The sequence below is a fragment of the Pelophylax lessonae genome (genome assembly GCF_965119305.1).
Source record: "Pelophylax lessonae genome assembly, chromosome: 9".
Lineage (NCBI taxonomy): Eukaryota > Metazoa > Chordata > Amphibia > Anura > Ranidae > Pelophylax > Pelophylax lessonae.
The window spans coordinates 273,995,836-274,009,268 of NC_138776.1; the positions used below are offsets into that span (position 1 = coordinate 273,995,836).

General features: G+C 47.2%; 1 protein-coding gene across 3 annotated transcripts; it reads right to left on the minus strand.

Moving 5' to 3' along the window:
- Window positions 1-262: 262 nt before the first annotated feature.
- LOC309562625 (uncharacterized protein) lies at window positions 263-12,909 on the minus strand. 3 transcript variants are annotated; one of them, XM_082266879.1, is made up of 5 exons: window positions 12,865-12,909; window positions 4,077-4,187; window positions 3,436-3,603; window positions 3,226-3,349; window positions 263-2,852 (listed from the first exon to the last, which is right to left on the minus strand). In XM_082266879.1, the coding sequence occupies exons 2-5, from the start codon at window positions 4,152-4,154 to the stop codon at window positions 349-351; spliced, it is 2,874 nt and encodes a 957-aa protein (XP_082123005.1). In that variant the 5' UTR covers window positions 4,155-4,187; window positions 12,865-12,909; the 3' UTR covers window positions 263-348. The 3 variants fall into 3 exon arrangements, with proteins under 3 accessions (XP_082123005.1, XP_082123004.1, XP_082123006.1); XM_082266878.1 differs by having other exon boundaries at window positions 4,077-4,154; window positions 12,850-12,893; XM_082266880.1 differs by lacking the exon at window positions 12,865-12,909 and adding an exon at window positions 12,660-12,678.
- Window positions 12,910-13,433: the final 524 nt, after the last annotated feature.

The following is a 13,433-nucleotide window of genomic DNA, read 5'->3' on the forward strand; positions in this document are numbered from 1 at the left end:
TATAAGGATTTGGGTGGAGGAAGCAGCAGAGTCCCAACACAGAGACAATGGAAGGACCCCGCTCACAGTGATTGGCTCGTATGGCATTTTCAGTTTTATATGTTTAATAACTCTTATAAATTCCATAAATAAATATAGAAGGGTGGAAAAAGAACAAGTCCATCCAGACTCACAGGAAACACAGTTCCGTCCAATCAGCAGAGTCAGAGGAGTGAAATACACTCGGCACTTTGTCCCTGACACATTGTGGAGGAAGACAGAGGAGCAGAATGACAAAAGATGCCCTGACCGAGGACTGGGGGGGATGGGAGGCACCCCACACTGACCTCCACCACCAATCCCAGCTTCTCAGAAGAAAGGGAACTGCCTCCTTCCTCGGTGAGTCCTTTGGTGAGCTACAAGACTGGAACTTTTCATGAAGGACTTCCCGCAGTCTGGACAGCAGAAGGGCTTCTCTCCGCCGTGGATCCGCTGGTGGGTGACAAGGTTGGAGCTCTTGATGAAGGACTTCCCACACAGCGAACACACAAATGGTTTCTCCCCCGTGTGGGTCCTTTGATGAGTCACCAGGATGGACTTCTGATTGAAGCTCTTGCCACATTCAGTACAGGAAAAGGGCTTCTCGCCAGTGTGGATGCGCTGATGGCGGATGAGGTGCGGGTTACTGGAGAAATACTTCCCGCATTCGAAGCAGAAGAAGCGCGGTGTGTCTCTAGGAGGAAACCGCGGCTGCCTTGAAAAGCGCCTTTCTCGTTCATAGTGAGATAAAGACTTCCCGCTGCTGGCCCCCCTCCCAGCTACCGCCACATTCGGGCTCCCGCTAAAAGTTCTCCACCAATCAGGATAAGGGATCGGTCTATCCGTCACACAAGATCTCTGATTGGTCTGAGAAGGCATCCTATTGGAGAAGTTTTCCCCACGCTTAGTGCAAGTTACAAACATAGAGTTGTGGAGGGGATCAGATCCCACATCCCAGCTGTTGTATCCCAGAATTCCAGTGTCAGCGTACAGCTGGTCGGTTGGTGCGTACGTGGTGAGCTCCGGTTCTTCATACATGTCTATGGGGAAGAAAATGTCTGGGAAATCTCCTCCCACACATGACGTGGGCTCCACCCTAATACGAGAAGGATATGCTGTGCTGCTTGTAGGGAAGTTCATTCCGCTCCTGGGAAGATCAACTTCCTCACAAGAGGGGGGTTCTTCTTTAATATGAGAGGATGGAAATGATTGTGGATGGATGTCAGACTCAGCAGGGTTTACTGCCTCACATGAACGGGGCTCCTCCTTAATTTTAGTACAGAGAACCTGCTGAGCGTCTCTATGGTTATAAATGTCTTTTTTTGGGGGGTTCCCTTCTATGGACAGGCAGGGCTCCTTCTTCACCAGGGTACAACCTCTGAGATCTTCTCCGTACCAGCCTGGACTTTCATGGCTATGCTGGGTGGATGGAAGGCCAGTGAGATGTTCCCTCTCCTTCATCGTGGTAGATATAAGTTGTGTCTGATCTTCTTTCTGCAAGGCTGGACCTTCATGACTATCAGATGTATGCTGGGGGTTGGGAAAGTCCATGAAATGATCCCCCTCCTTCACTGGGGAAGCTATATATTGTGTCGGATCTCCTCCATACAAGGCTGGACCTTGACTATGGTGGGTGGTGAGGTCAGTGAAATGATCCCCCTCCTTCATCGGGGTAGATGTATATTGTGTCAGATCTCTATATGAGGCTGGACCTTCATGACTATGGTGGGTGGTGGGAAGGTTAGGGAGATTCTCTTCCTCTTTCACCGGGGAAGCTTTATATTGTGTCTGATCTCCATACGAGTCTGGGCCCTTATGACTATGGTGGGTGGTGGGAAGGTTAGGGAGATTCTCTTCCTCTTTCACCGGGGAAGCTTTATATTGTGTCTGATCTCCATACGAGACTGGACCCTCATGACTATGGAGGATGGTGGGAAGGTTGGTGAAATGATCCCCCTCCTTCATCGGGGTAGATGTATATTGTGTCTGACCCTTATGACTATGGTTGATGGTGGGAAGGTCGGCAAAATGATCCCCCTCCTCCATCGGGGTAGATGTATATTGTGTCTGATCTCCTCCAAATAAGGGTGGACCTTCATGACTATGGTGGGTAATAGGAAGGTTGGTGAGATCCTCTCCCTCCTTCATCGGGGTAGATGTATATGGTGTCTGAGCTCTATACAAGGCTGGACCTTCATGACTATGGTGGGTGGTGGGAAGGTCAGTGAAATGATCCCCCTCCTTCATCGGGACAGTTGTATATTGTGTCTGATCTCCTCCATATGAGGCAGAACCTTCATGACTGTGGTGGGTGGTGGGAAGGTTGGTGAGATCCTCTCCCTCCTTCATCGGGACAGTTCTAGATTGTGTCTGATCTCCAAACGAGGCAGAACCTTCATGACTGTGGTGGGTGGTGGGAAGGTCAGTGAAATGATCCCCCTCCTTCATCGGGACAGTTGTATATTGTGTCTGATCTCCACCATACGAGGCAGAACCTTCATGACTATGGTGGGTGGTGGGAAGGTCAGTGAAATGATCCCCCTCCTTCATCGGGGCAGTTCTATATTGTGTCTGATCTCCATACGAGGCAGAACCTTCAGGACTGTGGTGGGTGGTGGGAAGGTTGGTGAGATGCTCTCCCTCCTTCACATGGGTCACACAGTTCATGGCTCTATTCTTCCCCTCCCGTCTCTGGCACATCTTCTGCTTTCCACATCTCAGGCCATTACCCCCTCGATGGCTTTCCATACATTTCTTCTCTTTATTTTTAGAACAGCGTATGGAGAGACAGGGATGGAATCCTCCAGAAGAGACATCTTCAGCCAACGGCTCCTCTAGAGGGAATGAGAAAAGTTTTGTCAGAACAGAAAAGAAAAAGGATTCTAAGAACTGTCCACACATAATTCCATCCATCACTTCTGACCAACCAGAACTCCAAGAGTGGAATCCTGAACTTCAGACATGGATCGGGCAACATCTATCAGATAATCTGAGGTTGTAATGCCAAAGTTATGGATTCAGAAAGTGAATTCCCTGCAAACACTGCTGACTGGCAATGTGTATGTAACTAAGTATTAACTTCATACCAGGGATTCCATTGTTAGCAGCATCCATGGAGGAGAAGTCACTGGATAACAGCTAAAGTATAAACCCCCTATAGGTCAGAATGGACCAACTGTATAAGGTATAATGTAAATCACATCTTACCCGGATCCGGGAGGGTGTGGTGATCCTCCATCATGACGTCCTTGTAGAGATCCTTGTGTCCTTCTAAATACTCCCACTCCTCCATGGAGAAATAGACAGTGACATCCTGACACCTTATAGGAACCTGACACACACAATGATACAGTCACCATCCAGACACATCCCTTGTCTGTTACTGGATAATGTCCCAGAATTCCCAGCACCGCTCACCTCTCCTGTCAGCAGCTCCATCATCTTCTTGAGCAGTTCCAGGATCTTCTGGTCACTGTCTCCCTCAGGAGCCATGGAGGGAAGTGGAGGCTCTGTGATGGGGCTCTGGGTTCTGCTCTGACCTCCCAAAATTTGGTCCTCATCAGACTTCTTCACCACAACATAATCCTACAGAATCAGACAAAAGAAGTAGCCAAACTTCAGCCAAACAATGCCGGCTAAAAACAGCACACCGATAAAGGGTAATGTCATGTGACCTCCCAGAATCCTCCTCACCTCTCCGGTCAGGTCTGTGTTTTATTAATAGAGATAAGAGTGATGTCATGTGACCTCCCAGAATCCTCCTCACCTCTCCGGTCAGGTCTGTGTATTATTAATAGAGATAAGAGTGATGTCATGTGACCTCCCAGAATCCCCCTCACCTCTCCGGTCAGGTCTGTGTTTTATTAATAGAGATAAGAGTGATGTCATGTGACCTCCCAGAATCCTCTTCACCTCTCCGGTCAGGTCTGTGTCTTATTAATAGAGATAAGAGTTATGTCATGTGACCTCCCAGAATCCCCCTCACCTCTTCGGTCAGGTCTGTGTCTTATTAATAGAGATAAGAGTGATGTCATGTAACCTCCCAGAATCCTCCTCACCTCTCCGGTCAGCAGGTAGAGGATCTCCAGGGTGAGACCTAATATCTTGGTGGCCATCTTGTTTCGGTCCTTCTCCATCTTAGCACACGTTGATACCACAGTACATCACGTCTAAAAAGACAGCAAAACATACAGATTTTGGATACTGAGTCGGGATACAGAGTCAGGATATAGAGTCAGAGTCAGAATACAGAGTCAAAGTGGGGATATAGAGTCAGAATACAGAGTAAGGTTGAGTAAGAGTCAGGATACGGGGTCAGAGTCAGGACATAGACTCAGAGTTGGCATATAGAGTCAGAGTCTGGATACAGAGTCTAAGTCGGGATACAGATTCAGGAGGATACAAAGTCAGAGTCAGGATACAGAGTCGGATACAGATTCAGAGTCAGGAAACAGAGTAAGAGTCGGGATATAGAGACAGAGTCGGGATACAGAGTCAGGATACAGCGTCAGAGTTGGGATACAGATTCAGAGTCAGGAAACAGAGTCAGTCGGTATACAGAGTCAGGGTCAGGGTATAGAGTTAGAGTCAGGGTACAGATTTGGGATACAGAATCAGAGTCGGGATACAAAGTCGGAATACAAAGTCAGAGTCAGGATACAGAGTCAAGATACGAGGTCAAAGTCGAGATACGAGGTCAGAGTCGAGATACGAGGTCAGAATCGGGATACGAGGTCAGAGTCTGGATACGAGGTCAGAGTCGGGATACGAGGTCAGAGTCGAGATACGAGGTCAGAGTCGAGATACGAGGTCAGAGTTGAGATATGAGGTCAGAGTCGAGATACGAGGTCAGAGTCGAGATACGAGGGCAGAGTCGGGATACGAGGTCAGAGTCGGGATACGAGGTCAGAGTGGAGATACGAGGTCAGAGTCGGGATACGAGGGCAGAGTCGGGATACGAGGTCAGAGTCGGGATACGAGGGCAGAGTCGAGATACGAGGTCAGAATCGGGATACGAGGGTAGAGTCGGCATATAGAGTCAGAGTCGGGATACGAGGGCAGAGTCGAGATACGAGGTCAGAATCGGGATACGAGGTCAGAATCGGGATACGAGGGCAGAGTTGAGATACGAGGTCAGAGTCGGGATACGAGGTCAGAGTCGGGATACGAGGTCAGAGTGGAGATACAAGGTCAGAGTCGGGATACGAGGGCAGAGTCGGGATACGAGGTCAGAGTCGGGATACGAGGGCAGAGTCGAGATACGAGGTCAGAATCGGGATACAAGGGCAGAGTCGGGATACGAGGGCAGAGTCGAGATACGAGGTCAGAATCGGGATACGAGGTCAGAATCGGGATACAAGGGCAGAGTGGAGATACGAGGTCAGAGTCGGGATACGAGGGCAGAGTGGGGATACGAGGGCAGAGTGGGGATACAAGGGCAGAGTCGGGATACGAGGTCAGAGTCGGGATACGAGGTCAGAGTCGGGATACGAGGGCAGAGTCGAGATACGAGGTCAGAGTGGAGATACGAGGCCAGAGTGGAGATACGAGGTCAGAGTCGAGATACGAGGTCAGAGTCGGGATACGAGGGCAGAGTGGAGATACGAGGTCAGAGTCGGGATACGAGGTCAGAGTCTGGATACGAGGTCAGAGTTGGGATACGAGGTCAGAGTTGGGATATGAGGTCAGAGCTGGGATACGAGGTCAGAGTTGGGATACGAGGTCAGAGTTGGGATACGAGGTCAGAGTCGGGATACGAGGTCAGAGTCGGGATACGAGGTCAGAGTCGGGATACGAGATCAGAGTCGGGATACGAGGTCAGAGTTGGGATACGAGGTCAGAGTCGGGATACGAGGTCAGAGTTGGGATACGAGGTCAGAGCTGGGATACGAGGTCAGAGCTGGGATATAGAGTCAGAGTCGGGATACGAGGGCAGAGTCAAAATACGAGGTCAGAGTTGGGATACGAGGTCAGAGTTGGGATACGAGGTCAGAGTCGGGATACGAGGGCAGAGTTGGGATACAAGGTCAGAGTCTGGATACGAGGTCAGAGTTGGGATACGAGGTCAGAGCTGGGATACGAGGTCAGAGTTAGGATACGAGGTCAGAGCTGGGATACGAGGTCAGAGTCGAGATAAGAGGTCAGAGTCGGGATACGAGGTCAGAGTTGGGATACGAGGTCAGAGTCGAGATACGAGGTCAGAGTTGGGATACGAGGGCAGAGTCGGGATACGAGGTCAGAGTTGGGATACGAGGTCAGAGTTGGGATACGAGGGCAGAGTCGGGAAACGAGGGCAGAGTTGGGATACGAGGGCAGAGTTGGGATACGAGGGCAGAGTCGAGATACGAGGTCAGAGTCGAGATACAAGGTCAGAGTCGGGATACGAGGGCAGAGTTGGGATACAAGGTCAGAGTCGGGATACGAGGGCAAAGTTGGGATACTGTAATGTTCCGGTACCTTTGGTACCCTAAATTACACTTTCCACAAGTGTATGCGCCCCACCATTTACTTTTGGAAAGGTGCGCATACACCTTTAAGACTGGAGCTGTCATCACTCAGCGCCGGACTAGATGGCTATTTAGGGCGTCGGCTCTCACTCACATGTGTTCGTTCAAACACCCTTACCTGGATGCTAACCTTGCTTGAAGCTTCCATGCTTGCAAGCTTACCTCGCTGACGGAACCTCGCCGCGCTGATCCCTGTATCCCGCTACTGGATCATCCGCCTCTCCTGAACCACCCTTCGGCTGTATCGCTAATAGTGCTAAGTACCCCGCAGGGGAATTCTCTATAAACTTATACTAAGCTTACACTATCTAGCTCTGCATAGTAAAGACTGTTTATCACATCTGCATAACTAGATTGCTAGCTCTTGAGACTACTGCTACTTTTCTGCACTGGGTTGATCTCTTTTGTATGTCCACCTGCTACTCTATCATCTGCTATCATACAACATTGCTAAACCTTCCTGCATCCATCTGCTACTGTCTCACCTTCAAGTGTCTATCACCTACCACCTTCACTCAACCTATCCCTCAACCTTCATCATTGTGTTACCACATACATAAAGTCATTCTAGGAACCAGCTTGCTAATTGTGTGTATTTACTGGCTGAAATAAGACCTTCCACACATGATGAGTCATTGAGGTTGGGAATGGTATCTCAGCATATCTCTTACATGACTGCTGACGTGGAACTATTTCTGCAGCTGAAAATCCACACCATATAAGAAACGCAGGAGCGTTACAGATTGAACGAACCAAAAAATGGATTCAGCAGAAATAGCCACTCAGGTGACACAATTAAAACAGCAAGTATCTGCGTTCATACACGCACTTGCTGAATTAAAAGAAGACAATCAGGCTCTGTCGCAGCAGGTAATTAGACTGACACAACTTACCTCTGCTCAGTCCCCTGAACCCAAGATAAATCCCCCTTTGGTATTTACAGGCGATCGCAAAAAATTTCGGAATTTAAAAACGCATGTGAGTTACTTTTTTTGCTAAAACCTCGTACCTACCTTACTGATCACATTAAGGTTTGTACTATTATTTCTTACCTATCAAGCGATCCTCGAGCCTGGGCAGATTCTCTTTTTGAGAAAAACGACCAGCTTCTCAACTCCTATGCCTTGTTCCTGGCAGAGCTCACTAGCCTATATGATGACCCCAATAGGCAGAGTACTGCTGATCTTCAGTTAAGATCCTTGAAACAAGGAAGGAGGCCTGTAGAAGACTTTGTCGCAGAGTTCAAGAGATGGACCCTTGATTCAGAATGGAATGATGCATCTCTGAAAACCCAATTTAGGCTTGGCCTATCAGAAGCCGTTAAGGACGAGCTCGCCCGAGCGGATCTGCCAAAAACCCTGGATGCATTAATACAACTCAGTATTACCATAGATAGAAGACTACGAGAAAGAAAGGCTGAAAAGATGGGAATGCCATTATCCGTTTCCTCTCGGAGTCTGGCCGTTCCTATGGAGGTAGGAACCATACGCCCACCGCTATCAACTATGGAAAAAGCCAAAAGACGAAATGAAAATCTCTGCTTGTACTGTGCATCCCCGGATCACAAGATAAACGTCTGTCCCCTAGTCAACAAAAAGAAGGGTGAGTGTTCACATGTCTCCCTAGGAGGATTGACAACTTCATTCACTAACCCCTACATTTCTGTTTTGTTGACATTACAGTGGGACCAGAACAGGATTACTACTAAGGCCATGATTGACACAGGATCTTGTGGAAATTATATGGATATATGTTTTGCTGCTTTAAATAAAATTCCTATTATTTCTAAACTCAAACCTGTCTCAGTAAGTCTTATTACCGGTGTTCCGTTATCCTCTGGTCCGATCACCGATCAGACACAAGCACTTCTAGTCACTATTAACGAGTCTCATAGGGAGACTTCTACCTTCGATTTAATACCATCACCCCACTTTCCCATTGTGTTGGGACTTCCCTGGTTGCACACACACCAACCAACCATAGATTGGAAGAAACAGTCCTTGACCTTCCCTTCTTGTTATTGCGAGGATACGTGTAACCTCCCGTTTTCCGGGAAGATTCTGTCTGTGGTGACAGATGAGATTGCACCACTATGTTATCAGGATCTTTCTGAGGTTTTTCTTGAGAAAAATGCTCAAGCATTACCTCCTCATCGAGACTATGATTGTAGCATTGATCTACTCCCAAATAGCAAATTGCCGTTCGGTCATGTTTATCCTCTTTCACAGGATGAACTTGCCCATCTCAAAACCTATTTGGATGAGAACTTGGAAAAAGGTTTTATTAGACCTTCCACTTCTTCCACAGCAGCAGGACTCTTTTTTGTTCGCAATAAAGATTCAAGTCTCAGACCTATCATCGACTACAGGAAATTGAATGCTATCACAATAAAAGATCGCTATCCTCTACCGCTTATCCCTGAGCTCATTGAGCAGGTGCGTGGAGCTACCTATTTTTCAAAATTAGACCTGAAAGGAGCATACAATCTCATTTGAATCCGTGATGGACACGAGTGGAAGACTGCATTCAGAACTAGATACGGATTGTTCGAATATCTTGTGATGCCATTCGGCCTATGCAATGCCCCTGCAGTTTTCCAACGATTTATAAACGATATTTTTAAAGACTTACTAGATGTCTGTATTGTGGTATATCTGGACGATATACTTATATATTCACGGACCCTGTCTGAACACATAAGACATGTAAGACTTGTATTATCGAGATTGCTTGCACATAATCTTTATGTGAAGCTGAAGAAATGCTTGTTCCATAAAGATGAGGTACTCTTTCTAGGTTACATCATATCCAAAACAGGAATCGAGATGGACATGAGTAAAATATCCTGCATTCAGGATTGGCCTACAACAACTACACGCAAGGCGCTACAGCGATTCCTGGGATTTTCAAATTTCTACAGGAAGTTCATAAAAAACTTTTCTGCTATTGTGAGACCCCTCACACAGCTCACTAGCATAAAAATACCATTTAAATGGTCAGAAGAAGCAAATAAGGCTTTCCACTTGTTAAAGACAAGGTTTACTTCCGCTCCCATATTACGCCATTCAGACCCATCCCTCCAATACATTCTGGAGGTAGATGCGTCAAACATGGCAGTAGGAGCAATACTCTCCCAACGACCTACCCACACTTCACCACTTCATCCAGTCGCTTTTTTTTCTAAATCCCTGAGCAGTCCCGAGATAAATTACCCCGTGGGTGAAAAGGAACTGCTTGCTATAAAATTGGCTCTGGAGAATTGGCGACATTTACTCGAAGGCACCCAACTACCAATAATTATATACACGGACCATAAAAACCTCCAATATCTTCAGACTAGCAAAACTCTCTAGCATCGACAGGTACGATGGTCACTATTCTTTCTAAGGTTTAACTTCCTAGTGACCTACACACCTGCAGATAAGAACAAAAAGGCGGATGCATTATCACGACTAACTGAAGAAAACTACTTTGAAATCCCTTCCGTTCCTATAATACCTCACAAACGCATTATTGGAGTTGTCCGTTCCTTAAAGGAAGAGGTTCTGCATGGTATAAGTTTGGATTCACCCCCACCACAACTAAATACTGATGCAGAAGGCTTCCTCTACTACGACAAACTTTACATACCACCTACCCTACGCACCAAGATCTTGGAATTATCGCATGATGTGCCTATGGCAGGACATATGGGTATGACAAAGACTTTCAATTTGATTTCTCGACAATTCTGCTGGCCTGACATGAAAACATCTATACAAAAATTCGTCTCTTCATGCAATGTCTGTGCCAGGTCCAAAATTGACACTACGAGACCATCCGGTCTACTATGCAGTCTACCAATACCCCAAACTCCATGGGAGGTTTTGTCATTGGACTTCATCGTAGAATTGCCTCCTTCCAAAGGATTTAATACCATCTTGGTGTCAGTGGACCATCTGACAAAGATGGCACATTTCATTGCTATTCGCAGACTACCTTCGTCCAAGCAAACGGCAGAACTCCTGATGAAACATGTCTTCAGATTACATGGTATCCCAAAAACTCTTCTGTCTGACCGTGGATCCCAATTTATTTCTAAATTCTGGCAAGAACTATGTCACATACTACGGATTGAGCGGAAGCTCACTTCTCCTTACCATCCGCAGACCAACGGACAGACTGAAAGAGTCAACCAATGCATCGAGCAGTATTTACGTTGTTACACTTCTTACCAACAGGATGATTGGTTGGATCTTCTCCCCCTGGCAGAATTTGCCTACAACAACGCAACTCACAGTACAACCAAGCAGAGTCCGTTCTACTTTAACTATGGGTTCCATCCCTCTATTCTCCCTCCACGCATCCTTCCTTCAAATAACCCAGTAGCCTCAGACTATCTTACCCAAATAAAGGATTCTCTGGGTTTACTAAATACTACCATTGCACACGCTCACAGTCAACAAAAGAAGTACTATGATCTTCGCAGAAGACCTTCTCCTCAGTACGCTATCGGGGACCTCGTTTGGCTCTCAACAAAAAACTTGAGACTGAAGATCCCTAGCAAAAAGCTTGGACCTCTGTTCTTGGGACCTTTCCCAATCAAGAAACTTATTGGAAAAGCTGCAGTGCAGCTTACATTGCCAATGGACCTAAAAATCCATCCCATTTTCCATGTGTCGCTACTAAAACCCCATGTTCCGGACCAAGGAATAAGACCTAATATTCCACCTCCCCCTCCTGTACAAGTTGAAGGTGGAGAAGAATACGAGATAAAAGAGATTCTGGATTCTCGTATCTACAGAAGAAGACTTCAGTACTTGGTTAGATGGAAGAACTATGGGCCCCAAGACGACACCTGGCTAAACACCTCTGACATACATGCCCCTAGATTAATCCGCAATTTTCATGCGAGATACCCAGACAAACCAGCTCCAGAGGCCTTCAGGAGCAGGCCTTAAGGGGGGGGTATTGTAATGTTCCGGTACCTTTGGTACCCTAAATTACACTTTCCACAAGTGTATGCGCCCCACCATTTACTTTTGGAAAGGTGCGCATACACCTTTAAGACTGGAGCTGTCATCACTCAGCGCCGGACTAGATGGCTATTTAAGGCGTCGGTTCTCACTCACATGTGTTCGTTCAAACACCCTTACCTGGATGCTAACCTTGCTTGAAGCTTCCATGCTTGCAAGCTTACCTCGCTGACGGAACCTCGCCGCGCTGATCCCTGTATCCCGCTACTGGATCATCCGCCTCTCCTGAACCACCCTTCGGCTGTATCGCTAATAGTGCTAAGTACCCCGCAGGGGAATTCTCTATAAACTTATACTAAGCTTACACTATCTAGCTCTGCATAGTAAAGACTGTTTATCACATCTGCATAACTAGATTGCTAGCTCTTGAGACTACTGCTACTTTTCTGCACTGGGTTGATCTCTTTTGTATGTCCACCTGCTACTCTATCATCTGCTATCATACAACATTGCTAAACCTACCTGCATCCATCTGCTACTGTCTTACCTTCAAGTGTCTATCACCTACCACCTCCACTCAACCTATCCCTCAACCTTCATCATTGTGTTACCACATGCATAAAGTCATTCTAGGAACCAGCTTGCTAATTGTGTGTATTTACTGGCTGAAATAAGACCTTCCACACATGATGAGTCATTGAGGTTGGGAATGGTATCTCAGCATATCTCTTACATGACTGCTGACGTAGAACTATTTCTGCAGCTGAAAATCCACACCATATAAGAAACGCAGGAGCATTACAGATACGAGGTCAGAGTCGAGATACGAGGTCAGAGTTAGGATACGAGGTCAGAGCTGGGATACGAGGTCAGAGTCGAGATACGAGGTCAGAGTCGGGATACGAGGTCAGAGTTGGGATACGAGGGCAGAGTTGGGATACGAGGGCAGAGTTGTGATACGAGGGCAGAGTCGAGATGCGAGGTCAGAGTCGAGATACGAGGTCAGAGTCGAGATACGAGGTCAGAGTCGAGATACGAGGTCAGAGTCGAGATACGAGGTCAGAGTCGAGATACGAGGTCAGAGTCGGGATACGAGGTCAGAGTCGGGATACGAGGGCAGAGTCGGGATACGAGGTCATCACTCACATATACCGTGTCCCCGCACTGCACTCACATATACCGTGTCCCCGCACAGCACACACACACTAGGTTGTCACCTCATCCCTTATATTATTACACAGGTTCTGGGGCAGATATAATGCACAGAAGGCACTAAGTGGGTTTAATTACCACCTTAATCAGCCCCAGAACCTGTGTAATTAATGTGTCTCCTGGATTAAAGGGATGAGGTGGCAACCTTAGGTGACAACATTCATTCCTCTTACCAGTCCCAGTTCAGTCTTCACACCGGAAGTCTCTTCTCCCTTCATGCTCTGACCGCTGGGATGCCATGTGTCTCCTTTTCCAGTCTATCTATCTAATGGAGGCCGCCATATTTCCGGAGACCAAAACTCACTGTGGCCTATGAAGAGACGAGCCGCTGTGTCGGAGACATATTTATTCAGAAACCAGAAGAGGTGATGCGGCCGTGTGGGGACACAAAACAGAGAAATATATCGGATGTGTGATTCTTCTGTCATGGATGAATGAGTGAGAAGAGAAAGGGAAGGATTTCTATAATGTTCTGTCACTCAGAGAGGTGCTTCTATTCTCCTCGGGGGGAGGGGTTTGAGGGTCACATGACCATACTAATAATAAGCCACTTCTGCTACAAACTGTACCTCACCTTGTCTGAGGATGGCTGACTTCTCATACCTCACCTGGGGGTATTATCACTGAACCATAGGGCAACCAGAGGGAGGAGGGGCAACTGTACCTCACCTAGGGGTATTATTACTCTCCCATAGGACAACCAGAGGGAGGAGGTGCAACTGTACCTCACCTAGGGGTATTA

What these genes read in the sequence shown, in the direction of transcription:
- LOC309562625 (XM_082266878.1), bottom strand. An exon ending in TGGAGCTGCTGACAGGAGAG is followed by an intron (nt 3,350 to 3,435) that starts GTGAGCGGTGCT and finishes TGTGTGTGTCAG; the next exon opens with GTTCCTATAAGGTGTCAGGA. An exon ending in CCACACCCTCCCGGATCCGG is followed by an intron (nt 2,853 to 3,225) that starts GTAAGATGTGAT and finishes CATTCCCTCTAG; the next exon opens with AGGAGCCGTTGGCTGAAGAT.